Genomic DNA, 27606 nt, shown 5'->3' on the forward strand with positions numbered 1-27606 from the left:
TGCTCATAACAAGTGTTTTACCACTTGAACCACATCTCCACTTCCAGCTTTTTGGTGGCTAATTGGAGCTAAGAGTCTCATGGACTTTCCTATCTGGACTGTCAGATCTCAGCCTCCTGAGTAGCAAGGATTACAGGTGTGAGCTTCCAGCCTCCAAACTTGAATGCCCTCATCTTATACCACATATGCTGGGGTCAAGGACTAGCAAGTAGATTGACTGCTCATGATTATATTCCATTATTTTCTCAAGTGACTGAGGGGTAGGGAGGGGTCCAGGAGAAATAAACCTTGCACAGATGTCTGAATCCCGTAGCTTTATTTTGGGGAGAAAGTGGACAAAAGATGAGTAAGTTTGTAAAGAAGCTTATTTTGATCCAGTAACACATCCCCTGTTCACAGTGTGAAAAAAAATCTGTTTCCTTACCCTCGAGGAAATGGAGAAGGCAGGCTACATTGTGAGCGCTAAGTGGTGACTCTGGCACCATAGCAACCAGTTGTTTATTTGAAGTGGGTTTTTCCCCCCTCAATGTCTTCTTGATTCTTAATTCTTAATGTATCCCTGAATTCAAGCCTTTCCTCAGCCGACACCTCCCACACCATTTCACCCCATTGACCTCTCTCTCTCCTCCCGGATTTTCCATCCTATTGTCTGCTCTCATGATACAGAAATGTTTTCCAAATATTATTCTCATTAGCCTCCTAGTTGCTTTTTAGATATCAAACACTATATTTGCTTGATGCCTACTCAGCAAAGCTATGATTCCCATTTTACTTACAATTAAATCCCAATTTAAAGAAAGAAAAAAATTGCTGTGTGCTTTTGAATTAGTGGTAATTCCATCGAGCAGATACCATAATGATGGAAGAACGATTCTTCTAGACATATATTCATTGGCAAGAGAGACAAAGAGAGGGTTTGTTTTTGTTTTTTGTTTTTGTTTTACTTCAGTTTTTTTCCTTAGTGCCATTCCTGGGGCTTGAACTCAGGGATTGGGAGCTATCCCTGAGCTATTTTTGCTCAAGGCTAGGACTCCACCATCTGAACCATGGCTCTACTTCTGGCTTTTATTTTTATTTTATTTTTTGGTAGTTAAAGAGTCTCATGGACTTTTATCCCACATTGACCCCTGAACCTCAGTCATCAGATCTTAGCCTCCTGAATAGCTAAGGTTACAGGGGTGAGCCACTGGCCATCCTCAGGGCAAGAGAGTACCTGTTAGCTTGGGGTGGTTGTGGTCTCCAGATGAAAGAATAGGAGGCAGAAGACAGGATTTCAGCATGCAGTAAAGATTAGGGACACTAAAGAAGCAGCACTTGTTCCGTCTCAGAAAGGCCAGGCATACAGAATCCTGTGGCTTCTGCCATTTTCGCTTGCACATAGGATAATGCAGACATGCACCAGGAGTTGGTGGCTGCCATCATGGTTCCGATGGCAGCCAGTATCTCAGCACACACCACACAGTCCACACTTCCTGAACCTGCCCTTGGCTCCTGCAGGGCTCTGAGGCCCCACAAATTAGTATGTAGAATATGTAGAATTTTAAATAGAGCCTTTCTCTTTCTTTCTTCCTTTCTCCTCTTGTTCCTCTTTTTTCTTTCTTTTCTCCCTCCCTCCCTCCCTCCCTCCCTCCCCTTCCTTCCTCCCTTCCTCCCTGCCTACCTGCCTGCCCGCCCGCCCGCCCGCCCGCCTTCTTTCCTTCCTTCCTTTCTTCCTTCCTTCCTTCCTTTCTTCCTTCCTTCCTTCCTTCCTTCCTTCTTTCCTTGTGTCAGTGCTGGGGCTTGAACTCAGGGCCTGAGTGCTGTCCCTTAGCTGTTTTGTTCAATGCTAGCACTCTACCACATGAAACACATCTCCACTTCCAATTTTTTGGCAGCTGATTGGAGATAAGAGCCTCATGGACTTTGCTGCCTGGGCTGGCTTCAATCCTCAATCCTCAAATTTCAGCCTCCTAAGTAGCTCCTGATGCCCAGCAAGTCAAGCATTTCTGACCCACATTGCTGGGGCCTTCTTCACTCTTCTGCTACCAAAACCTTCGGCTCCTCGTCACCTATAGAAGCTGTCAGGCCCTGCCCTCACAGAGGCCACCATATTCCATATTTCTCAGCACGTACTACTCGTTCTCTTTTGTCCCTAATTTTTCAGTTTTTTAATGATTAAGTCGTTGTACAAAGGGGTTGCAGTTCTATCCATCAGGTTACAAGTACGGAGTATCTTGATCAGTATCATCACCCCTTCCTTCATTCTTCTCCACTTCCCTCCCTTCCATCCCATTCTTATTTCTTAGTATTTTTCAAAGTACTCATGTGCAACATCATTCCCCCAACTCTATGCAATCCTATCACTTTGACTCCTTAAATGCCAGTATGGTAATTATTCCTCTCCTGGAAAGCATCTCTTGATTATTACCCTCTGCTTCTCAGCCTTCTACTCTCCGTCAAGATAAGACGATGCTTGGCTTCATTGGGGCATCACTTAGTTCTGAAATGAGATGCACTGTGCAAACATTTGCATATCCATTTGTACTTCAAGTGGCTGGTATTTCTTATGTGGGAGCAAGAGTCCTTGGGCCTGAGGCTGGTGGTTTACACCTATCATCCTAGCAATTCTGGAGGCTAAGATCTGAGGATCATGGTTCAAAGCCAGACCACACAGGAAAGTCTGTGAGACTCTTACTCTCCAATAAGCTACCAGAAAACCCAGAAGTGGAGCTGTAGTTCAGGTGGTACAGCACTAACCTTGAAAAAGAAGAAGAAGAAAAAATCCAGGGACAGCACTCAGACCCTGAGTTTAAGCTGAAGGGCTGGCAGAAAGAAAGAAAGAAAGGAAGAAAGGAAGAAAGAAAGAAAGAAAGAAAGAAAGAAAGAAAGAAAGAAAGAAAGAAAGAAAGAAAGAAAGAAAGGAAGGAAGGAAGAAAGGAAGAAAGGAAGGAAGAAAAAGGAGAGTGTTTATGGGGGAAAATGTCTTATGTGTAACTCTCTTTGTGAGGTTGACTACAGTCAATCATTAGAAAATGATCTTCATTTACCCTATTCCATATTGGTAGAGCCAAAATGAAGAAATCAGTACACAGCCTTGCATCCAGCCTCAGTGTTAGCTTTCCTCACAAGCTCCTTTCATGCATGGATTCAAAATTCTAGTGCTGGAGCCTCACACCCGTAGTCCTGGCTGCCCAGGAGTTTATTTAAAGGTCAACATGAGAAATTTATGATTATAAAATATAAGAAAAATTAAGATCACATGTAAAGAATTTTCAGAAAATTAAAGCCTTTCTTATATCAAATCAAAACAACCAATTACATATTGAAAGTATTTTTGGATATAATCTATAAAAGTAATACTCATTGTCAGGCACTTGTGGCTCACACCTGTAATCCTAGTTACTCAGAAATCTAGAGAAAAGCAATTATATGTCAGCTGTAAGCAGAAAAGTCTGAAAGACTCCATTTCCAAAACAATCAGAAAAATCCTGAGCTGGAGGCATGACTCAAGTGGTAGAGCACCAGCTGAACAAGGAAACTGAGGAAGGGCAAAGTTCTGCACTCAAAACCATGATGGCTAGGTGCTGGTGCTCATGCTTATAATTCTACCTACTCAGGAGGCTGAGATCTGAGGATTGTGGTCCAAAGCCAGCACAGGCAGGAAAGTCCATGAGACTGGTATCTCCAATTAGCCACCAAAAAACTGGAAGTATAGCTATGGCTCAAATTGTAGAGGGCTATCCTTGAGCTAAAAAGCTCAGAAACAGCACCCAGGCCTTGAGTTCAAGCCCCAGGACTGACATCAAAAAAATTTACATAGATAGATAGATAGATAGATAGATAGATAGATAGATAGATAGATAGATAGATAGATATCAGACAGCCATTCATCTTCATTAAGTTCATTTTCTCAGGATTATCTCTTGGATCACTTCCAGATTTAAAAAGCTTAACAACTTTAGTGTTTACCTTAGGGAGCACTCTGTTCTTTCTAATATGTATGAAATTGATCATTCCGATTCATGCTTCCTTGAAAGGAAAAAACTCCCAGAAGAATTAAGCTGTGTCATTGTTATGAATGCTTACAGTATATTAGAGTTTATTCGGGCTGGTAATGGGCCTTGAACTTAAGGCCATCCTTACATTCTCACTTGGCTTTTCCACTCAAGGCTGGTGCTCTACCATTTAAGCCATACCTTCACTTCTGGCTTTTTGCTGGTTAACTGGAGATAAGGTACTTATGGGACTTTGTGTCTGAGCTGCTTTGAACTGTGATGCTCAGATCTCATCCTTCTGAATGGGTAAGGTTCCAGGCATGAACCAGCAGTCCTGGCTTCATATATTAGTATTTTCACACACAGTTCATTTCCATTTCCTAAAACTCTTCACCATATAGAGTTCAAATGTGAAGTAAAGCTCTTTTTACTCCATTAGGCATGAGGTCAGCTTGACTGTAATATACAGCTGCAAGAGGCTGCACTCTGATCCTATATTTTTTTGTTTTCTGCTCATTTGAGTTGATGGTTTAGTCGACTGCTCAGTTTTAAGTCCTGTCTGTGTTAGTATCTGTCAGTAACAGACGATCTGTACTATGTTGTCTTTGTGTTAGGATCTTTACAAGATGAGACCAAACATGACCAACTTTCTTTGTTTCAGCCAATAAGTATGTGATATGTTCTGAGAAGTTAAAAAAAAATTGCTTTGAGCCACATGCTGATTCAAAAACATTGCTTTCAGCTGGGTGCTGGTGGCTCACACCTGTCATCCTAGCTACTCAGGAGGCTGAGATCTTAGGATCGAGGTTCAAAGCCAGCAAAGTCTGTGAGTCTCTTGTCTCCAATTAACCACCAGAAAACAGATAGTGGTGCTGGGGCTCAAGTGGTAGAACACTTAACTTTAGCTGAAGAGCTCAGGGATAGCCCCCAGACCAAGAGTTCAAGCCCCACGACCAAGAGAAAAAAAAATGCTCTCATACATTTTTTTATTATTTCATTTTTTATTTTCCATCATGTTTATTTGCTTATTAGTTTCTAAACTTCAAAAGGTTGTACAATTTAACATGTATGTGTCCAGTGCTTGTGTGTGTGTGTGTGTGTGTGTGTGTGTGCGCGCGCACGCGCACGCATATGTATGTGCGTGCACATGTGCACAGTTGTGGGGTTTGAACTCAGGACCTCAGCACTGTCGCTGAGTTTTTTTGCTCAAAACTAATGTTCTACCACTAGAGCCATGGCTCCTTTTCTGGCATGCTGGTAGCTAACTGGAAATAAGAGTCTCACAGACTTTTCCTGCCCAGTCTGACTTTGAATCCCAATCTACAGATCTCAGCTTCCTGAGTAGCTAGGATTACAGGCATGAACCACCAGCACTCAGTCAGTAATATCACCTTTCTAAACGGCCTGTTAATTGTCCAAAGGGTCTTCTTCATAGAGATTCATTTTTGCATATTGTATATAAATATGCATATGTCTTTTTGTGTGTTTACTCATACAGCAGTCCAATATGTATGAATAAACCTGTAATCTGAGTAATGGTGATTCACACCTGTAGTCCTAGGTATTCAGGAGGCTGGTATCTGAGGATGATGGTTCAAAACCAGTGTGGACAGAAAAGTCCCTATTAGACTCTTATATCCAATTAACCGCTCAAAAACTGGAATTGGACCTGTGGCTCAAAGTGGTAGATCGCTAGCCTTGAGCTCAGGGGCAGCATCCAGGGCCCTGAGTTCAAGCCCAATAACTGACCTAAATACATACATACATACATACATACATACATACATACATACATACATACATACATTCATATGTATTAGTCAGCCATGAGTATATATTTTAGTTGTTAATGCCTTTCTAATTGTGTATCTTTTTTTTCTGTTTTCATGGAATGCAATTCTAAGGCTCTCATGTCTGAAGTCATTACCTCCCTTTCTTTTTGGGGTGTCCCCACCTTTAAGAGTACCATGTGCCTTGGTGAAACATGATGTCATGCTCTACATTCAGAGTAAGATCCCCTGACTTGAACTACTGGCTTCAAAATATGCCTATGCTCATTGGTAGTAACTGAAAGAACTCTCCAGTGAAAAGATGGGAAAGCCATCATACAATAAAAGCCTTTCACTCCTAGGCTGAGCCTCAGAAACACTTAGGAAATGAAAGCAGAAACAAGGAGAAAATCATTAGAAAAAATGGGACTCATAGCAGGGCACCAATGGCTCACACCTGTAACCTTAGCTACTCAGGAAACTGAGGTCTGGGGACCACAGCTCAAAGCCATCCAACCACCAACCAGGAAAGTCAGTGAGACTCTTATCTCCAATCATCCACCAGAACAAACTGGAAGTGGCACTGTGGCTCGAAGTAGTAGAGCCCTCGCCTTGAGCAACAAAGCTTAGAGATAGCACCCAGGCCCTGAATGCAAGCCCTAGGATGTATAAACAAACAAACAAACAAAAGCAATTGCTTCTATTTACTTTTTTTTCAGTTGTCCAGTAGTTACTGAGTGCCTTATAGATATAAGGCACCATTCCGAATGCTATCAATACAGCAGTGAACAAAACAACATCCCAGACACTATTATATGCCCTATGCTTTATTTGCATTATCTCATTTAATGCTTATAACTCCTGGGGCAGTCATCCAGCTGGCAAAAAAATATGCCTCACTTAGGAAGTGACATTTCAGAGATTCAAAGCCTAATTAAATTGCTGAGAATCTTACAGCTAGGAAGTTTAAGCCTAGGGATCGCACTCCTATTTAACTATCGCTAAGGTTTACACTCTTAATTACTAGGTTTTACTACCTCTAGATCATGAATAACAAAGTAGAATTATGTAACTCACACCTGAAGCCATTAAGAATAAAATCCCATAAATGGTTGGGTTTTTGTGTGTATTTTTTGGTGGCTGTTCAATATATGATTTACTTTATTTGGACATTGATGAGATTCAGAACAAGTGGAGTCAGTGAGATGTCCCAGTAAAATCTATAAGCCATTCAATGAGCCATTAAAGCATAGACTTGAAATAATAGAAATTAAATCATAAAACGAAGACTTTCAGGGAACCCTCATCTCCAAACAGGCTGTTAAGGAAACTGAGTTTATGCTATATTTGCTCTCAAGACAATCACTATTTATGAAAACTGAATTATTTCTCCATGCTGAAATTTTCTAATAAATGTTTTAGATCACCATGAAGGATTTTTCGTGTGTGCCAGTACCAAGGCTTGATCTCCAGGCCTGGGCACATTCCCTAAGCTCTTTTACTCGAGACTAGCACTCTGTCACTCGAGCCACAGCTTCATAACCAGCTTTTTGGTGGTTACTTGAGGATAAGAGTCTCCCAGACTCTTCTGCCCAAGCTGGCCTTGAACCTGGTTCCTCAGATTTGAGCCTACTGAGTAGCTAAGATTACAGACATGAGCCACTAGTGCCCACCAGCCATAAAGAATTTTTAAGAGCTTAATTCTGTGGACCTGATGAATAGTCAAAAATGTATTTCCCCCCAAAATTAAACCTACCTCATTGTTTCACCAGGAATGATTTGACTGAATTCTGTAAACACCTCCTAGAGATGTCCTAAATGGCCTGTATTCATTTCATTTGTTTATCATTTGTGTAGAAAGACAACACATAAATCTGAGTTCTGGTGCTGTAGACAGTTCTGCTTAGTAAATGAAACAATACCTGTCGGTGTTTATCCAGATTAACTGGGTTGTTTATTTGTACCTTCAAAACATAATGAAACATAGGTTTCACTAAAAAGATAAACATATACAAGCTCACAAAGGATCACATCAACATCTATACATATGTAGGATTTGAAGAAGGGAGGAATTAAGAAATATTAGAGGTGAACATGTAATCCTAGTTACTCAAGAGATTGAGGTCTAAGAATCGTGGTTCAAAGCCAGTCGGGGCAGGAAAGTCTGTGAGATGCTTACCTCCAATTAACCTGCAAAAAAGCCAGAGATAGAACTGTGAGCAAAACCAGCTCAAGGACAGCGCCCAGGCCCTGAGTTCAAGCCCTTGGACTCTCTCTCTCTCTCTCTCTCTCTCTCTCTCTCTCTCTCTCTCTCTCTCTCTCTCTCTCTCTCTCTCTCTCTCTCTCTCTCTCTCTCTCTCTCTCACACACACACACACACACACACACAATTCTTAATTACACCTGGAGATATCTCACACACATCTGGGGTACAATGATGTCATTCTCTGCAGAACAGCTTTGTGCAATCCTATCTGTGTCCTTAAATAGAGCTATTGGAGTATAGTATCCTAACATTCTACTCGAGTGACTTTTACACTTATCATCTTTCTTTACTCTTCCTTTCTGATCACTAAGCAGTGTTAGCCATTGCTAACATTCTTGATGGTTTCTCTAGGAGAGCATAGACCTGGGAGAGATCATGTTCTCGCTGTGCTACCTGCCGACGGCTGGCCGCATGACCCTGACCGTGATCAAGTGCAGGAATCTGAAGGCTATGGACATCACTGGCTCATCAGGTACATACAAGGCTGGCCCATGGGCAAAGGCATAGTCCCAAATCAAATATTCTGGCTATCTAAAATGATATATAACCCAGACTGACACCAGTGGCTCCTGCCTGTAATCCTAGCTATTCAGGAAGCTAAGATCTGAGGATCACAATTCAAAGCAAGGGCAGGAAAGTCCAAGAGACTCTTATCTCCAGTTAACCAGCAAAAAGCCAGAAGTGGAGCTATGGCTCAAGTAACAGAGCTATCCTTAAGCAAAAAATATCTCAGCGACAGTGCCCAGACACCAAGTTTAAGCCCTAGGACCAACATATATTTCATATATATATATATACATATATATATATACACACATATATATATACACATACACACATATATATGTATATATACACATTATATATATGTTTGATATAGGTGTTTCATATATATATGTATACATATGTACATACATATATATTATACATATATCCATACAGTTCATTTGTCTGTAGGGAGTACAATAAAATTAGAAAAAGCAATTACAACTTAAAAAGCAATTACGAATTCCAAATCACCTCTTTAAAGATGACTACCAGGGTGACACTGTCCAAAAAGAGTTGTACTCATTACTTGACATATGCAGTGGTAACCCCTCTATACAGCATCTTAATAATAACAATAAAATTAGTTTTGAAAAATGACTAACAAAGAGGTTGACTTTGAACTTGGGTTCTCAGTTTGCTTTCAATATTAATCTAGTTTTATATTTTTTTAAAAAAAAACACCTGATGTATCACTGCTGTTCTGCTTTGGCCTGATTAGTCGTAAGGGGAGATTCGTAGATTTTGTGTTGTGATAGGAAGAATTAATTACAGTCAACTTATTTCCTTCACTATTGGCAGAAAAACCATGTTTGAACACCACCATTTGCGTTCATATTCTTGTCACTTTTTCACCTCAGAATTTGGGTGTCTGTAGGGACTGCATGAAACAGTAAGATAAAATAATAAAATAATACTTTACCTGACTAAAGTAAAGGAGGAGACTACAATGCTTGATAAGAAATGTACTCATTTATTTTGCCCATGTAATTGTAACCCCTCTGTACAGTATTTTCACAATTAAAAAAAATAATACTTTATAAGGTTCTTTTTGGGGGCTAGGGGCTAGTATTGGGGCTAGACCTCAGGGCATTGCATTCTCATAGTTTTTTCATTGAAGGCTGATGCTCTACCATTTGAGCCACACTTTCACTTCTGACTTTTTGCTGGTTAATTGGAGATAGGAGTCTCATGGACTTTTCCAATCATGATCCTCATCTTTCAGGCTTCTGAGTAGCTAGCATTCTAAGGGTAAGCTACCGGCACCCTTTCTTGGAGGAAATGTTTCTTGTGTTAACTTTGTTAGAGGGAAAGCCACAGAATGTTGTGCGACTTCCTTTTTAAAGTCATTGCAATTCTGGGGGATTATATATAACTTAATATGTGAATATGGCACAGATTTGCAGATGAAATATGATAAAAGACAAACAAGGAAATCAGAATTTTTGAATTTAAAAAATATGAGTAAGGGAGATACAGTTGAAGAAGACTTTGGAGAAGAGGATCTGTAACTCTGGTATTCTTTAGAACTAAAAAGAAAAGCTAAATTTACATTACAAAAAACATAATGGAGCTCTTAAGTTCTATGGAAAGAACCACAAGGCACAAAAATGAATGTGTGTTGTGTCATGCTTACTTTTGTGCAAAAATGGAGACAGACATTTAGATCATAAATTTATATTACTAATATTTGCATACAGAAATAATGGAAGCCAGGCATCAGTGACTCACCTGTAATCCTAGCTCCTAGAGAGGCTGAGATCTGAGGATCACTGTTTGAACCCAGCCTGGGTAGGAAAGTCCAAGAGACTCTGATCTCCAATTAACCACCAGAAAACTAGAAATGGAGCTGTGGCTCAAAGTGGTAGAGTGCTAGCCTTGTGCACAAAAGCTTACAACTTGAACCACAGCTCCATTTCAAGCTTTTTATTTGGTTGTTATCTAGAGAGAAGAGTCTCACAAACTTTTCTGCCTCAGCTGGCTTTGAACCATGATCCTCAGATCTGTTATAGAGATAAAAGTAAAAACAAACAAACAAGAATCTTCCACATTTATATTTCTGGAAAAATAAAAATCTTGGGCAAAGATATATTAAGGAACGTTGAGATAAACAATGTCGTCTACCAATTATTGTTTATGTTCCTCTTTGTCCACCCCCTCCCAACGTTCCCAGAGATCAAATTTTAGACAAGCCAACAGTACTCAGGTGTAATTAAGTGCAAGATGACTTTTTTTTAAATTTCAATGGAACTTGCATAGGGAGATCATGTGCTAGAGAGCACCTCCTCATTAATCTCCACATCCGGCTCATGAATCAGCCCAGGAGCCAGGATATTACCCTTGTCAGAAGCAGAGACTTGCTGTCAGAAATGCGAGGGAGGGCCGAGAACGGACTCTGCCTTCTTCCCACTGACAGACCTGGGGGCGCAAACACAAAACTAGCCCTTCATAACTGGTTCTTTCCAGCATACATTCCCTTCCTTCCTTCTTTCCTTCCTCCCTCCCACCCTTCCTTCCTTGATTTTTGTGCCCAGACCTGGGGCTTGAACTCAGGGCCCGGGAGCTGTCCTTGAGGTTGTTTGTTTTTCCCCCTCAAGGCTGGCGCTCTACCATTTGAGCCACAGCTCTACTTCCAGCTATTTGCTGATTAATTGGAGATAGGAGTCTCACAGACTTTCCTGACCTGGCCTGCTTTGAACCATGACCCTCAGATTTCAGCCTCCTGAGTAGATAGGATTACAGGCGTGAGCCTCCAGCACTCTGCTTCAGCATACTTTCTTAATGCTTCAGAATAGATAGGAAATATTGTTTTCTTACAGTGTCCTTTGCTGATGTGATTGCTAGACTCCAAATACATTTGGATCCTTTTTGCAGAATGCTTTCAATATATATAGAAACATTTTCCTCCTAGGGTTTATAAAGCCCATACCAGCTCAGTAAATTTATATTACTGTCATTTTGGCTAAATCTAAGGAAATAAAATTTATGACTATAGCAAAGGAGAGAAAGAGATGATGATGTTACAACTTCAGTGTGACCAGAAAAAAAAAATAATGAGAAAAAGAAAAAGAAGACAGAGCAGTCTGGGTGCTGTTGGTTCACTCCTATAATTCTAGTTACTCAGGAGGCTGAGATCTAAGGATCATGATTTAAAAACAGCCAGAGAAAAAATGTCTGTGAGACTCTTATCTCCAGCAAAAACTTTAAAGTAGAGGTATGCTTCAAGTGGAAAAGCACTAGCCTTGAGTGAAAAAAAATCAAGCAATAATGCAAAGTCCTGAGTTCAAACCTCAGTACTGGCAGAAAAAAAATACAGAGCATACAATGGCCTAGTTTTAATTAGCTAGCAAGTTTGCCACTCCCAAAGCCATTATACTTCTTGAACTTATAAAATGTTACAGAGCTTCCAGAAATATTGGTCCTGTTCTGAGATGATAAGTATCCATTCAGCAGCAGCAGAATTTGTTGATTATTTCACTTCTGGGGCTCATAAAAATTTAGTGAACTCACCACCTGCTAGGAGTGCACAGTCAGTATGTAATCTTAGCTACACACAAGGCTGAGATTGAGGATCAAGGTTTGAAGCCATCCTCGGCAAGAATGTTTGTGAGACTCTTATCTCCAATGAACCATCAAAAAGCCAGAGGTGGAGCTGTGGCTCATGTGGTAGAGCACCAGGCTTGAATGCAAAAACTAAGGGACAGCACCCAGGTCCTGAATTCAAGCCCTAGTACTGTGCACACACATATACACACATTAGTCAACTAAATTTTTCTCTCTCCAAGTGGCATTATATAGACATTGTGTTATCAGAGTTTTCCTTGAGTTCATCTGAAAAATAAATATTTTATCATATACTCTTGTATATCTAATAAAATATTCATGGGTCATTTCTTCTATATAAATTCATTGGCAACTCAAGCACTAATATTGTAACTAAAATTATATTTCTTTTTGTGTGTGCCCTTCCTGGGTCTTGAACTTCAGGCCTAGGCACTGTCCCTGATCTTTTGCTCAAGGCTACCACTCTACCACTTGAGCCACAGCTCCACTTCCAGCTTTTTTTGAAGGTTAATTGGAGACTTTGCTGGACTTTGCTGCCCAGGCTGGCTTTGAACTGCAATCCTCAGAACTCAGCCTCCTGGGTAGCTAGGATGATAGGTGTGAGTCACTGGCACCCAACTAAAAATACACTTCTAACTTTAGTATGTTATCCAGCAGTGAAAGAAAAATTTAAGTATGATGAAGCAATTCAATATGCGCATCTAGAACTAATGTTGTTAAGTCGTTCCCAGAATTTTAGTTTGCTTATTCTAAGTCAGTCTGAGGGAAAATAACCTGAACAATTGTTTTTATTTATTGGCATTCCCTAAGTTAATTCAAATCAAAGGACCAGGGCAAGCAACAACAACAACAACAATAACTGTATTTCAGTGCTAGAGTAACTCTTGATACCTTGATACACTGATATGTTTTCTCTCCTGAGCTAAAAGCAGATAAACCTGAGTGCTCATAACACCTATTATTATAACTTCTCAAACAACTGAGATCTGGAGGATTTCAAGTATGTGTGTGTCTGTGTGTGTGTCTGTGTGTCTGTATGTCTGTGTGTCTGTGTCTGTGTCTGTGTGTGTCTTAGTGTATGCACTGTCCCTGAGCTTTTTGTTTGTTTGTTTTATTTTTTTGCTCAAGACTGGTGCTTTACCACTTAAGCTCTACTTCCAGCTTTTTGGTGGTTATCTGGAGATGAGAGTCTCAGAGACGTTCTCCCCTGGGCTGGCTTTGAATTTGGATCCTCAGGTCTCAGCCTCCTGAATAACCAGGATTCCAGATGTGAGCTACCAGAACCTGACTATGGGGGATTTGGGAATTTTTTTTCATACTTTTTTATTGTAAAAATGCTGTACAAAGGGGTTACAGTTACAGGAGCAAAGTAATGAGTACATTTCCTATTGAGCATTGTTGATTCCTCCTGGATTTGGGAATTTTTGAAGCCATCTCATCTGGGCAAGAAGATCTGAGACTTCAGCTCAAAAATGCTGAAGTGGAGGTGTGGCTGAAGTGGTAGAGCGCCAGCCAGCCATGAACAAGAAAGCCAAACATGAATATGTTCTATCCACAGTGACCACCCCCTTTACCCGCCCCCCCAAAAAAAACCAACAGTGATATCAGATTCATTATGTTTTTATTTACCCCCTAGTAAATGGCTTACCTTTCAATTGTCCCTGATTAAGTCCTGTGAATTGAAATCTATCTGTTAAAAATAATGTGAAGTTCAATTGTTCAGGTTATTTTCCCTCAGACTGATTTAGAATAAGCAAACTAAAATTTGTGAAATACTTAGCAACATTAGTTCTAGATGCGCATATTGAATAACTATATGGTGCTTGAAATTTAGATAATCTACTAAAGTTAGGAGTGTAATTTTAGTTGGGTGCCAGTGACTCACACCTATCAGCCTAGCTACCCAGGAGGCTGAGTTCTGAGGATTGCAGTTCAAAGCCAGCCTGGGCAAAAGTCCATGAGACTCTTATCTCCAAATGTTTCTTTTGCTTCATAGCTATACTTTTAGCTGAATGGACGTACCTTCCTATTCCTAGATCCTTATGTCAAAGTATCTCTGATGTGTGAAGGCCGGAGACTCAAAAAGAGGAAAACAACGACCAAGAAAAACACTCTGAACCCTGTGTACAATGAGGCTATTATTTTCGACATCCCGCCAGAGAATGTGGACCAGGTCAGCATCTCCATTGCTGTCATGGATTATGACAGGTAAGCAGGGGCTCCGCTCAGCACACAGTAGCCATGTCAGTAACGCAGAGGCCAAAGATATTTCCTGCTGCAATCACTTCATGTAAAGAGAAGGAGGGGAAAACGCTCATTCAAAACTCGTCAGTTGTAGTCAGGCACTGCTGGAGAGCTCAGGCCTGTAATCCTTGCTACTCAGGAGGCTAAGATCTGAAGATCCTGGTTTGAACCCAGACCGGGTAGGAAAGCCTATGAGATTCTTAGCTCAAATGAACCAGCATAATGCTGGAACTAGAGCTGTGGCCCAAGTGGTGTTGTGCTAGCAGCCTTGGGCACAAGAAGCTCAGGAAGGCATCCAGTCCCTAAGTTCACGCCCCAGGACCAGCACACACACAGGAAAATTATTTCTAAAACCTGTTCAGTTTTAGAAACAGGAAGAAATTAATCAATGGTCTAAAACCGTCACCAAAGTCCCCTCAGAGATATCCATCCAAATAACCCTGAAGAGATTGGATACTGGGCAGCAATAAGAAAGATCATAGTTGGAGATGAGCTGGGGTTAAAAAATTCCTAAGAATCTATTTTTGGCTTGGTACAGTAGCTCATGCCTGTAAACCCAGCACATGGGAGGACCAAGACTAGCCCCAGACAAATAAACCAAACTCTTATCTGAAAATAACCTACAAGCAAAAATGACTAAAGGTATAACCATGCGGCAGTACACCTGCTTATCAAGTACAAGGTCCTGAGTTCAAACCCCAGAACTTCCAAAACAAGGAAAAATAATGCAGAAGCTCCTTAAATTACATCCCATCTGAGGAAGCAGCTAATCACATGTACTCTGTGTGTGTGCGCGCGCGCGCGTGCGTGTGTGTGTGTGTGTGTGTGTGTGTGTGTGTGTGTGTAGTACTAGAGCATGAACTCAGAGCTTGAACTGTGTTCAAGACTGGTGCTCTACCACTCAAGCTCAGGCTGGCTTTGAACTGTGATTCTCAGATCTCAGCCTCCTGCATAGCTGGGATCCCTGGCTCAAATGCCCTTTTGAGTCAACTGCCTAATTTCTGATTCAGATCCTCTTCTGCCTCTTGCACAGTATATAAAGCTAACCAGGTCTTAACTCTCTGGGTATTTCATTTCTTTATCAGTAAAATGAGATGGTGATGATGATGATGATGTTGGTGATTATGATAATGATGATAATGATGATATGATGATGATGAAGGTCATGATGATGATGATGGTGATGATAATGATTGTAACGATGATGATGATGATGATCATGGTGATGATATGATGATGATGATGATGATGATGAAGTGATGATGATAATGATGGCTGTAATAATGATGGTGATGGTAATGATTATGGTGATGATGGTAATAATGATGATGGTGATGATGATAATGGTAATAATGATGATGATGAAGGTGATGATGATAATGATGATGGTGATGATAATGATGGTTATAATTGTGATGTGATGATGACGATGATGATGTTCATGGCATGAGAGACAGACTAATAGGGACAGAGCATTGAAGTTTCTTAGACTTTCTGGTAGCCTATAAGCTCCAAGTGGTAGCTGTTCTTGTTGTTTGACTTTTCATTGTGAAGACAGGGAGTGAGCAGGGAACAGGAGGGTCACTGGAGAGCCTGTGGTCAGCTGTAGTTAGTGCGGGGGTGAGGAGGGGGGGAAGGAGGCTTAATTTACACCACTTAAATTGGGTAGAAAGAGCCGGGGGCTCATGGCTCATGCCTGTAACCCTGCTACTTAGGACACAGATCTGAGGCTAAAGGTTCACAACCAGCCCAAGCGAGAAATCCATGAAACTCTGATCTCCAGTCAACAAGCAAACAGCCAAAAGTGGAGCTATGGCTCAAGTCATAAGTAGTGTGCTAGCCTTGAGCAGAAAAGCCCGGATATCCTGGCCTTGAATTCAAGCCAGGCCAGCAGCCAAAAACTAAAAATTTGAAAAAACAAACAAACAAACAAAAAACCCAAAGGATAGAAAGGCTTGCAAGACAGAAATGCATACATCAAAGTTCCGAAGCATTGCTTATTCACAGTCATTACTATTTCTTATTTTTATGATTAATGTCTTTACTTACTGTGTTCAAATCGAAGCACCCTCAGAGGGTTTGACTGTGTTTCTTATAGAAATTCATCTGGGGTTGTTGATTGTTTGATATTGTTGACTTGATTTGTACTTACGTCGGTTCACATGCCCCTGCTCTCAAAGACCCAAGATACACTGTGCTTCCCACACAGTCCATAACTATGGTGACGTTTAACCTTTAAGTTGGGCACAGGAAGGAGTTACCGATAACCATAACTAAATAAAACAACCACAGAGCTGGGCGCTGGTGGCTCACGCCTGTAATCCTAGCTACTCAGGAGGCTGAGATCTGAGGATCGCAGTTCAAAGCCAGCCGGGGCAGGAAAGACCATGAGACTCCTATCTCCAATAAACCACTAGAAAACCGAAAGTGGCACTGTAGCTCAAGTGGTAGAGCTCTTGCCTTGAGCTGAAGAGCTGAGGGACAGCACCCAAGCCCAGAGTTAAAGCCCCAGGACCGACAAAAATCAATCAATCAATCAATCAACCAATCAATCACAATGATTTACAGAATTAACAGTTATTTAAGAACTAGGTGCTAGGAACTCCCACCTGTGTTCTTAGCTAGGAGACTGAAATCTGAGGATCATGATTCAAAGCCAGCCCGGGCAGGAAAGTCTGTGAGTCTCTTATCTCCAAGGAACCACCAAAAGCCAGATGAGGAGCTGTGGCTCAAGTGGTAGAGCACTAGCCTTGAGCAAAAGAGCTAAACCAAATCAAGTGAATGTGATGCCCTGAGTTCAAACCCCAGGACTACCATTTTTTTTCAATTTTTGAATTATTTCTGGAATTTTCCATATGATAATTTTAGAACAGAACTGACTATAGGTAAACATACACAAGTTGAAACCATGAGTAAGGGAAATGATTGTAATTTGTAAAATCACACCACCTAGTGTGTCAGTGCTATGTTTAAAATGTTACTACGAGATCTAAAATACCCCGGGACATGATGAATAATACAAGACTCCAGGCATTCACACACAGCCAGACCACAGGAAGAAAAGCACAAAAGCGCAAGGCCTCTGCGCCTCTGATTATATAAAATAATATTCATCTAAACGAGCTCCAAGATTTCTTTCTTTGTCACTATTCTTTTCTTTTTCTTTTTTCTCATTTATTAATTTGTCTTTGGGAGGGCAAGGAGTGCACAGAGCAAAGGGTAAACAAATGCGGCCTCCGTCCTCACTGGAAAATGAGCTATACAACTTGTAGGTGGGGATGGGAGGGGAAAACTTGGAGAGAGCAAGGGAAGGGGTGACACTGTCCAAAAAGAAATGTACTCATTACCTGAATTATGTAACTGTAACTCCTCTGTTTTTAGCATTTTCAAATAGAAAAAAACTTTTAAGAATGTTATTACGATGTGTGAAGAGCTTCCACTGACCTTGAATGCTGGAGATGAAATGTAATATTCTCCGCATGGCAGGGTGGGGCACAATGAGGTGATTGGCGTGTGCAGAACTGGGCTGGACGCCCAGGGGCTGGGCCGGGACCACTGGAACGAAATGCTGGCCTACCACCGCAAGCCCATTACCCACTGGCACCCCTTGCTGGAGGTAAGCCAGAGACATGCTGGTCTCCATTGAGGTGGTTAGCACTTTCCTTAAATAGATTGACCTGTTAACCCTTACCTGATGCTTGATTTATTCACAGCCTCTGACATCTAGCTTGCTGTGTGCTGTGTGCCTGGGGGATCGTAAAACCCCCAGAATTTCTAGACTTCATGCACAATAAGCACACAATGCTGCGTCTACCTACTTTCCTTTCCTCCTTCCTTCCTCCCTCCCCCTCCCTTCCTTTCTTCCCCTCTTCTTCCCTCCCTCCTTCTTTCCCTCCACTCCCTCCTCCTTCCTTCCTTCCTTCCTTCCTTTTTCCCTCCCTCCCTCCCTCTGTTCTCTCCTCCCTTCTTCTCTTCTCTCCTCCCTCGTTCCCTCTTTCCTTCCATCCTTCCTTCCTTCCTTTCTTTCTCTCTTCATGTGTGCTGGTTCTGGAGTTAAACTCAGGGCTTGGACACTGCCCCTGAGCCTCTTTTTTTGCTCAAAGCTAGTGCTCTATCACTTGAACCACAGCTCCACTTCTGGCTTTTTGTTTGTTGATTGGAGCTAAGTGTCCCACAGACTTTCCTGCTTGGGCTAGCTTTGAACCTTTTACCTCAGATCTGTCTCCTGAGACGCTAAGATTGCAGGTATGAGCCATGGGTACCTGACTTTATTTCCTTTTTTTTGGTACAGTCTAAAATTTCATATCAATGAGTCCTGAGCAAGCTTGTATGTTTATTAGTGGCTAGAAGTGGAATTTTGTGGAATAATCACCTTACCTAAAGTCTGCTTCACTTTACCAATGCTTTAGTACTGCCATGAGGATTTACTCCAACTCACAACCAGCTGATGTCCGGCCTGCTGGTTCCATCCCTCTCCTTCCCTCCCCTCTTCTTTCCCCTCTCCCCTTTTCTCTTTCCCTCATCTCTTCTCTTCTCCCCTCCACTCGCTCCTCTCCCCTCCCTCTTCTCTCCTCCCTCTGCTCTTTTCTCCTCTCCTCTTCTCCCCTCCCCCTTTCCTGCCTTTCTTCTCTCCCATTCCTTCTCCCCCTCTCCTTCCTTGCTTCTCTCCCCTCCCCTTCCTTTCCCTCTCCCCTTCTCTGTCCCTCCTTTCTCTTCCCCTCTTTTTTCCTCTCCAGTCTTCTTCCTTTCCTCTTACTTCCTTCTTTCCTTTTTTTTTTTTTTTTTTGAGAGAGTGTCCTTAAGTAGAGGTACACTCACCTAATCCAACTTGTGTACCAGAGGGGAAAAATATGTCTCTGCTCCCCTCCCACCCCCACCAAACCTTCTGGTAAAGTAGAGCACAGGAGCTATCAGCCTGCCTGAGCGTAAGTCCTTCTGTGTGTCTGTATATTGTAAATCCTTGGGCAAGTTACATGAATCTCTATACATTCCTCCTATCACCCTAGGCTAGAAGTAAACCAAATCAATGGGAATAATGCATGCTTTGCACATGGAATACAATATTAGCACTTACCATCACAATATTATTACTTATGATAATGACTATTACCCTCTATATTAAACAGAGGTGGTTATGAACATCCATTTTCTGTCAGGCCTTTTGTTTCTGGAGCTCAGATCCGCCTCTGTGGTCTTCTTTCTCTGTGGGTTGAATGACTTTCTTTCTAATCTCTTGATCTTCTGCAAAGTTGCAAATAAATAATGCATATAACGGATTTATTGTATAGTAATGTAATGCAAGCTCACAAAAACATATGTAGTTGATGAAAAGCAAACCTATTTCAATTTTAAAAAACAATAGGTGTAATAGCCATAGAGCAAATGAATGTATCAGCTCTCTTTCTAGGGATAAGACTCTGCTTCTTGCTTTGAATTACAATTCAAAAGGAAGCAACACTTAACTAAGTGTAGTACTTTTCCTACACTGAATCATATGTTCTGAAATTATTATCTTCCAGTTACCTGGCCGGGCAACCAGTTTTGACAGTCAAGGGTCCTGCTCTTCTCCCAAACCACCACCTACGCCCTAATTCTTCAAAAAATATGGCCTTTATGAGGACCTACAATCCAGTGCTTATTGAATTAGGGAAAAATATACAACTGGAAGGTTTGATTTCTTCATTTCAAAAATACCCATGGTAATAAGCAAACTTGATGTGCATTTTTTTCATTTACCTTATTGTCTTGAATATCTGAAGACATTTTACTTGAATACAAATAGTCCTTTGTTACATCAGGCATTTGGCCCTCAAGTCACATGCCTGGTTAGCAGTGTTTCAATACGTTGTGACTCTTTGCATCAGCAAAGAAACTGTGTTTTTTAAAAAACAAAAGAATCCCTGTGTATCTAAACTTAAGCATAGTGTCTGCTGCTATTGCACAAAGTAGCACATTTTATATTTGTATGGTTTTACTCTTGTTACAACTGTGTTTGTTAATGATTATGCACAAGGTTCTATATTGATGGACTTCTTTTTGGTGATGCTGGGGAAACCTAGGGCCTCAAGCATTCCAGGCAAATTTTCTACCACTGAGCTACATCCCAGCCTCCTTTGATGGACATTCTAATCTTAACTTACGTAGCATCAAGTCTTTGCACACTCAAACTAATGTTTCCTACTTGATAATAGCATTTTTTTCTTTCATTCTGAGCAAATACTTTTCTTGGTGAAGTTTGGCTCTGCCAAACTAACCAAACAAATAAAACATAAAAAAATAACTTTGTCAAGCTTCCTGCAGAGAAAGCTGTACATGGAATCAATTTTTGAATATCAATATAAGAATGTCATGTAGTAGCTGGAGAAAAAAATGGAAGTTGAGCCATTTGGGCTACTGTTTTATAATATTGTACTGCTGATGTTGATTTAAACATTTGTTGTGTTGTGTGACTGGTATTTTCTTTCCCCCAAGGGTCATAGGGACTACTATTTAAGTAGAATAAGAAATGTATTTTTTCCTCAGTGTTTCTAAGGTTCTCAAAGCCTGTGACACATGTTCTTTTGTGTTTTGAGGCTCTCCTATAGATCTTGTGTTTCTGATTGATCACACTTAGCAGACACCAAAGGTCCAATTAAATGTCTTGTGTTCACCGTCTTTTTACATTATACTCTGTGATGACAAAGTTTCAAACCAATCAGGAGCCTTTCAGTGGAACTGGATTATTTTCTTAAAGAAAGAGTGACCTTTTTGTTCAGCCATCTGTGCATATATACCATTAATGATACAACTTCCACATTTAATAAAAATGTGCAAATCAATTCTAAAGGCACAGACCTCCAGTCCTTTCATGAAAGGAATTTTGCTTCAAAAGGATCAAGGAAGCCAGATGCTGGCAGTTCAGTCCTGTAATCCTAGCTACTCTGGACACTGAAAACTGAGGATCAAAGTTCAAAGCCAACCATGGTAGAAGTCTGTGAGATTCTTATCTCCAGGTAAATACCCCAAAAGCCAGAAATGGAGCTATGGCTCAAATGGTAGAACATTAACCTTTAGCTCAAAAGCTTAAGGACAGTGCCTAGGCTCTGAGTTCAAGCCCCAGTACTGACAGGGAAAAAAAAGGATCAAGAGCAAGTATCAGGCTACTAGATATAAAAGCTATGCAATGTTTTTACAAGACAGAACTTCCTTTTCCTTTTCATCCAGATCTACTTTTTACTGTCTTATGTCCAGATCTCATTGGAAAGTGTCTGTATTGAATTATTCCAATGTTACTTTTGAGATGTCCATATTTCAATTTTATTCTAAACTAGAAAGAATTTTTAAGAGCAACAACATTTATACCTGGAACATAAAACAAATTTATCGGGATGAGAAACTTTCTATCATGAATTATGAAAATTTTATTCTCACAAAATCCCTTATTTATAAATATTAAAAAAATACTTTTAAAAGCCTTGGGATTTTGTTTGCTGGAATCTCCTAAGAAAAGAAATGCTGTTAATTAAATTGTAAATATTTCGCACATTAGTATTTTAAAGGCAAAAAGAATACTGCAAAAAATTTTCCAAAAATTCTTGTACTATCCTAATGCAAGTAGTATTATTTTGAGAATAGAATTCTAATTGAAAACAATAGGATAAACCAGACTGAAAACCCTTGGCTACCTTCTCAAGCCTAGAAAACCAATTGTTAGAGACTGAAGGACTGAAGATGATAATTTTAGAACTTTATTTCATTGGGACATAAAGTTTGTCAAATGAAAATTGAAAACTCTTAAATCTATTGACTTTTTGAGAGGTAATTAGTTGTAGCCAGTGTAAACTTGCAACTACATTTTCTAAGCCAATATAGTATACACTTTTACTTGTAATTCTATTTTGTGCATTTATTCATCCTTCAAGCATTGTATTTTTCTTGATTTCCTAAAGAGGAAAAAAACACTTCTTAGGACGAAAACTCTCAGCTACTCAGGAGGTTTGAATACGAGGATTGACATTAAAATACACTCTTTTACGTTAATTTTTAGAAATTAAAAAAATATATTTTTCCCCCTAGGGGTTAGAGTTAACTTACAATCTCAGAGTATGTGGTTAATTCTGTGAAAGAAATTAGGTGAAAGAATTCACAACTCATGTTTTCTGTAACACAGGAGAGAAATGTACCCCACTGATTGCTAAAGCAGATCATGTACAAAGATAGCTCATTTGAAGAAACTGTGATCCCACCATTTTGAAACAGCATCCCTTTGTTCTGCACAGCCATACATGGAACTTACCTCTTCCTGCTCATGACTGAAGAAATATTTTTCATTCCAGCATTTAAAATAGAGTCTCATGTTAAAAATCTCCACTGCTAATTTCTGTATGCCACATTTTAATAGCAGGATTGACATAATATGAAGTTATAGAGATTAGGTATATAACAAATACCTAATCTCAGTGATTCATTGCTAAAATAGAGGTCCACAAAAAGGACCTCTAAGCATAACTAGGACCTCATTAAGCATAACTACACTGAGGTTCTTTTGTATTCCTTTTTTCATGGCTTTGTGATCGTTATTTTATTGGTTTCAACTGATTCACCAACAACCAATACGGGAAACGGGTAAATCAAACATGGAAATGATCAGAAATGTTTGCAGAGGACATAAGTTCATCACAAAATCCACTGATACGTTTTTTTCCCCTCTCACCTATTTCTTATGCTTGATCTTAGCCAAAAGATGGATATGTGATCATTGCTTTTCTAATAATATTTTCCTTGGCCATTTGAAATTTCATGATCAAGGCCAGTCTGTGTCTCTGCCACCCTACTGAATGTCCAAGCACATTCAAATATTGTCAGGACTAATGTCAGAGAGATACTAACAGATTGAAGAGCCAAACATACACTTTGTGCACAATGTTTTTTGTTCAGTTGTGCTGTTACTGCAGGGAGATCACAAATGATCAATTCTGACTCAGGTTTTATATTAAAACAAATATATATGAACTGAATTGATGATGATGTCTCATTGACATTCACAATGACATGAATTATCCTCCTAGAGTGTTTATTAGTTTAAAATTTTGCAGCCTCCATTAATAGCTGTCAGTTTCTTGGAACTTTCATTGAATGGCTAGTTATTTCACAAGGAGGGGGTAAAAAAGTCAACCATCTATGCCTGTGTCACCTTTACTATCCAAAAACATAAAATATGATGTATTTCAGAATTAGTTCTCTCATAAGCCAGTGACACAAGATGTTAGCCTTGACCACAGGACAATCGCTTTTCCTTTTCACAAAGACACTTGGATAATGTTGAAGAACACATGTTTATGGAAAGGGTTGAAGTGATATTCATATTTCTTTAGTTGTGATTAGAACCAGGCAGTTTACTTACTTGATAATTAAAAGAGAAAACTAAAGGAGCTAGGTGCTGATGCTGCACTCCTGCCTGTAAGGCTAGCTACTCAGGAGGCTGAGATCTAAGGATCACAGTTCAAAGCCAGTTGGGGCAGGAAAGTTCATGAGACTCTTATTTCCAATTAACCTGCAGAAAGCCATATGTGGAGGTGTGGCTCAAGGCGTAGAGCTCTGCTTTGAGTGAGAAAGACAAGCAAGAGGCAAGGCTTATTTGAGGTCAACACCAGCACAAGATAGAGAATGTGTGAGACAGACACAGAGAGATAAAGAGAAAGCGACTAAGATTCTATGGTTGGTAAGGATTTAAGGTCATTTGACCTGTAGTAAATCTAAACTAAAGATGGAGATCTTTCTTTCCAAATCTTGTAGCTATTTGAGTTGTCTGAAGTACTTTAATTATTCTTAACAACACTTTTTAGGCTACAACTAGATTGTTGTTGAGAAGTGATTCTGGGGAGTGGGGGGAGTAAAAGAACATGAAGATAATGTAATTAAATGCTAACTAAGTAAGAGTGTTACATGTATGGAAATAAAAATATTGAGATCCAAAATCAATAAGTTTCAGGGGACAGTCTACCCCCTAACATTGTCCAATAAGCACCCCATGAGACATCATGTAATAGTTACTCAATGACTCAACTCAGGACATGATTCTTCTGAACTTGTAGGAAGAGCCTATTATTCAGGAACAAATAGTGAGTCTAGTATTTTAAAATGGGATTCAGAGCCAATGAAACAGAATGCTATTTTCTATATGGTATTCAGTGATAGATTTTAGCTAAGAATTTTCTTTCAGTAAAAGACTTCTATATTTGTAGAATATTTTGTTAAGGTAAATGGTAATTTGAACAAAGATTTATTGATACTTCTTTGTCATCTGCTATTAGTAGTGGATCGAAAAGACTTTTTTGAACAGTGGCATTTAAACATTTAATTCAAATGTATTCCCATCACAGTGAAAAAATATATATTTTCCTTTTCACCATGCTCATCATGGAAATAAGAAAGCAGTGTTTGATTTGGGTATATGACAACATCCTGGGACAGGATTAAATAGAATAAAGCATGCTGGGTGCCAGGGGCTCATGCCTATAATCCTGGCTACTAAGGTGGCTGAGATCTGAGGATCTGGGGATCACAGTTCAAAGCCAGTCCTGGCAAGAAAGTCTATGAGACTCTTAACTCCAGTTAACCTCTAAAAAGCCAGAAGCGGAGCTGTGGCTCAAGTGGTAGATCACTAGCCTTGAGCAAAAAAAGCTTATGGACAGTGCCCAGGCCCTGAGTTCAAGCCCCAGGACTGGCACGCAAAAAAAGTGCATACTTTATTCTATTTATAATCCAAGTAGGTATTTCTTAGGTTTTCTTACAAGTTGCTTCTTTTAAAAATCTCCTCTGAGCTTTTCATGATTACAGAAATATCCACTGTAAAAAGATTCACAAAATTTTATCACTGCAGATCACTGTACTATTCTAATATCCAAAATGTTTGCATTTACATTTTATTTCATAAACAAAAGCCTAATACCCTGAGCTGTACACTGGTGGCTCAGACAGGTAATTCTAGCTACTCAGGAGGCTGAGACCCGAGGATCACAGTTCAAATCAGCCTGGGTAGGAAAGTCCATGAGACTCTTGTCTACAATTAACTACCAGAAAACCAGAAGTAGAGCTGTGGCTCAAGAGGTAGAGTCTTGAGCAAAAATTAGCTCTATGTATAGTACCAAAGCCCTGAGTTCAAACTCCAGGATTGGCACAAAAAAATTTAAAAACTCTTTAACACTCAAGTTGGTGCCCTTAAGATTACCTCGACTTACTGACTATTCCCAAGGAGAAACTGCAGAGTTCAGTGAGAGGAATTCTTTGTTTCTAAATAAAGAAATCTAAGCAACAGGAAACTGGCTCAGATCATAGTGTATAAAATTCACGCATCCTCTCTCGGCTAGTTTATTCATCCATTATTCTCTACTGACAGGAGCAAATAAAATTCGCCATTTTATATATGACATTACAGAATTAGGATCCATTTTATTTGGTCTTTTTGTGTGTATCCTTCAGTCTTGTTATTTGTAAGGTGATTTTTTTAAGCTGAAGTTTGTGATTTACTATTTATCCATTGTTCAAATAAATATCTTTGACTTCCGTATCATAGAACAGAAAATTTAAAAGCTTTGGAAATTCGTGATTCTGGCTTTTGTACCTGGTAAACCAGCCATTTGTGTAACTTGACAGCCTATAATTGTATTACTTAGAACACATGTTTTTGCAGCCTTCTTTAATCGATGTTACACATTGCAGCATTTTTACACTGTCTTCTTTAGAGCGTGTGAACCTATTTGTCAGATTTGGATGAATTATGTAACAATGAAACCTCAAAGCTGTTATGAAGTATAGTTTATCATTTCTTTTGTAAAAGAAAATGAAAAGCACTTGAAATATAATTTTACTGTTTCGTATGTATTTTGAAAAAGAAATAAAGTGATTATAAATTCTTTTTTGTCTGTCTTTGGAAAAAAAATACCTTTTCTAGATTTAATTTTTGAGACTTCTGTGTTAAATTTCTCTTCAATAGACATTATTTTGGCTACTCACTTGAAGTGCAACATAATTTATCAATAATCCAGAACATCAAACCAGAAGCCATAAAGAGGCTTAGGGACACACCCAGGCCCTGAGTTCAAGCCCCACAAGCACCACCACCACCAACAAAAATCCAGAACATCAAGGGCTAAATACAAGTTTCAGCCTTGTCACTTTTTCTATAGAACATTGTAGGGGCAGAAAGGTGGAATACCTTTTTTCTTCATCGTGGCAGTCTTAGCTAACTCTCCTATTTAAAAACAAAAAGGCAGACTAATAAGAGAGAAGTGTGCCAAAGTGTACAAAATGTATTCACAATCAGTTTGGCAGGGTTAGAGGTTGTCCTCAATAGAAGGGCACTTGCCTAGCCTGTGTGAATGAGGCCCTGAGGGCTCAATCATTAGCACCACACACACAGACACAGCAACACATGCACACACGAATACATACACAGTTTTATGTGATACAGGAACCTTCAAAACCATGGAAATGGGATTTTTATCCAGAACCACACATTTTGATGCAAATAACTTATTATTCTTTCTGACAGATGAATAAAAATCCATTGTTGGTGTATATACATATATATAATACAACAAACACATGCACACATACATTACATATGTGTGAGACATATACAAGACACATTACATATATTGCATAAATGTATATGTGTATATGTGTCACATTTTCTTGATCAACTGGTTCATTTTGGATATCTAGGATAGCCATTTCCCTAACTTGTCTGTGGTGAATAGTACAGCACCTAATGTGGATGTGCAAGTGCCTTGATTGTATCCTGACTTGTAATCTTGCAGAAACGTGCCTAAGAGCAGTATCACTGGCTCGTGCAGTAGTCCTATGTTTACTTTTCTGAGGAAATGCCCAACTGCCCTCCACAGTGACTGCACTCATTTATGTTTCCACCAACAGTGTAAGAGGGGTTCTTTGTGGTGCTGTTTGGATTCTTGATGGCCAGTCTTTCTGGGGTGAGATGGAATCTCAGTGTTTTGATTTGTATTTCCTCTATGGCCAGGGAGGTAGAGCAATTCTTCATGCATTATTGGCCATTTTTATTTCTTCTTCTGAGAAATCTGTATTTAGCTCCTTTGTCCCTTTACTAATAGGGTGAGTCATTTTCGAAGAACAAAGGACACATGTTTTTGTCTCATAAGTGGAAATTAGATCTAAATTATAAAGATATATAAAAGCACTAAAAACCGAAGTGTGGCATATGTAGGAATGAATTCTAATGGTATTA

General features: G+C 39.8%; 1 protein-coding gene across 1 annotated transcript in view; it reads left to right on the forward strand.

Moving 5' to 3' along the window:
- The window catches only part of Syt10 (synaptotagmin 10), an 83272-nt gene extending 57083 nt beyond the window's left edge, over positions 1-26189 (forward strand). Inside the window, exons 4-7 of the mRNA XM_070038820.1 lie at positions 8361-8481; positions 14156-14327; positions 17850-17979; positions 19883-26189. Coding sequence (XP_069894921.1) covers positions 8361-8481; positions 14156-14327; positions 17850-17979; positions 19883-19954 — 495 coding nt within the window. The 3' untranslated portion in view covers positions 19955-26189. The remainder of the gene's footprint in view (positions 1-8360; positions 8482-14155; positions 14328-17849; positions 17980-19882) is intronic.
- The last annotated feature ends 1417 nt before the right edge of the window (positions 26190-27606 follow it).

This window comes from Dipodomys merriami, unplaced genomic scaffold (assembly GCF_024711535.1).
Source record: "Dipodomys merriami isolate MVZ:Mamm:240054 unplaced genomic scaffold, mDipMer1.0.p SCAF_10, whole genome shotgun sequence".
NCBI lineage: Eukaryota > Metazoa > Chordata > Mammalia > Rodentia > Heteromyidae > Dipodomys > Dipodomys merriami.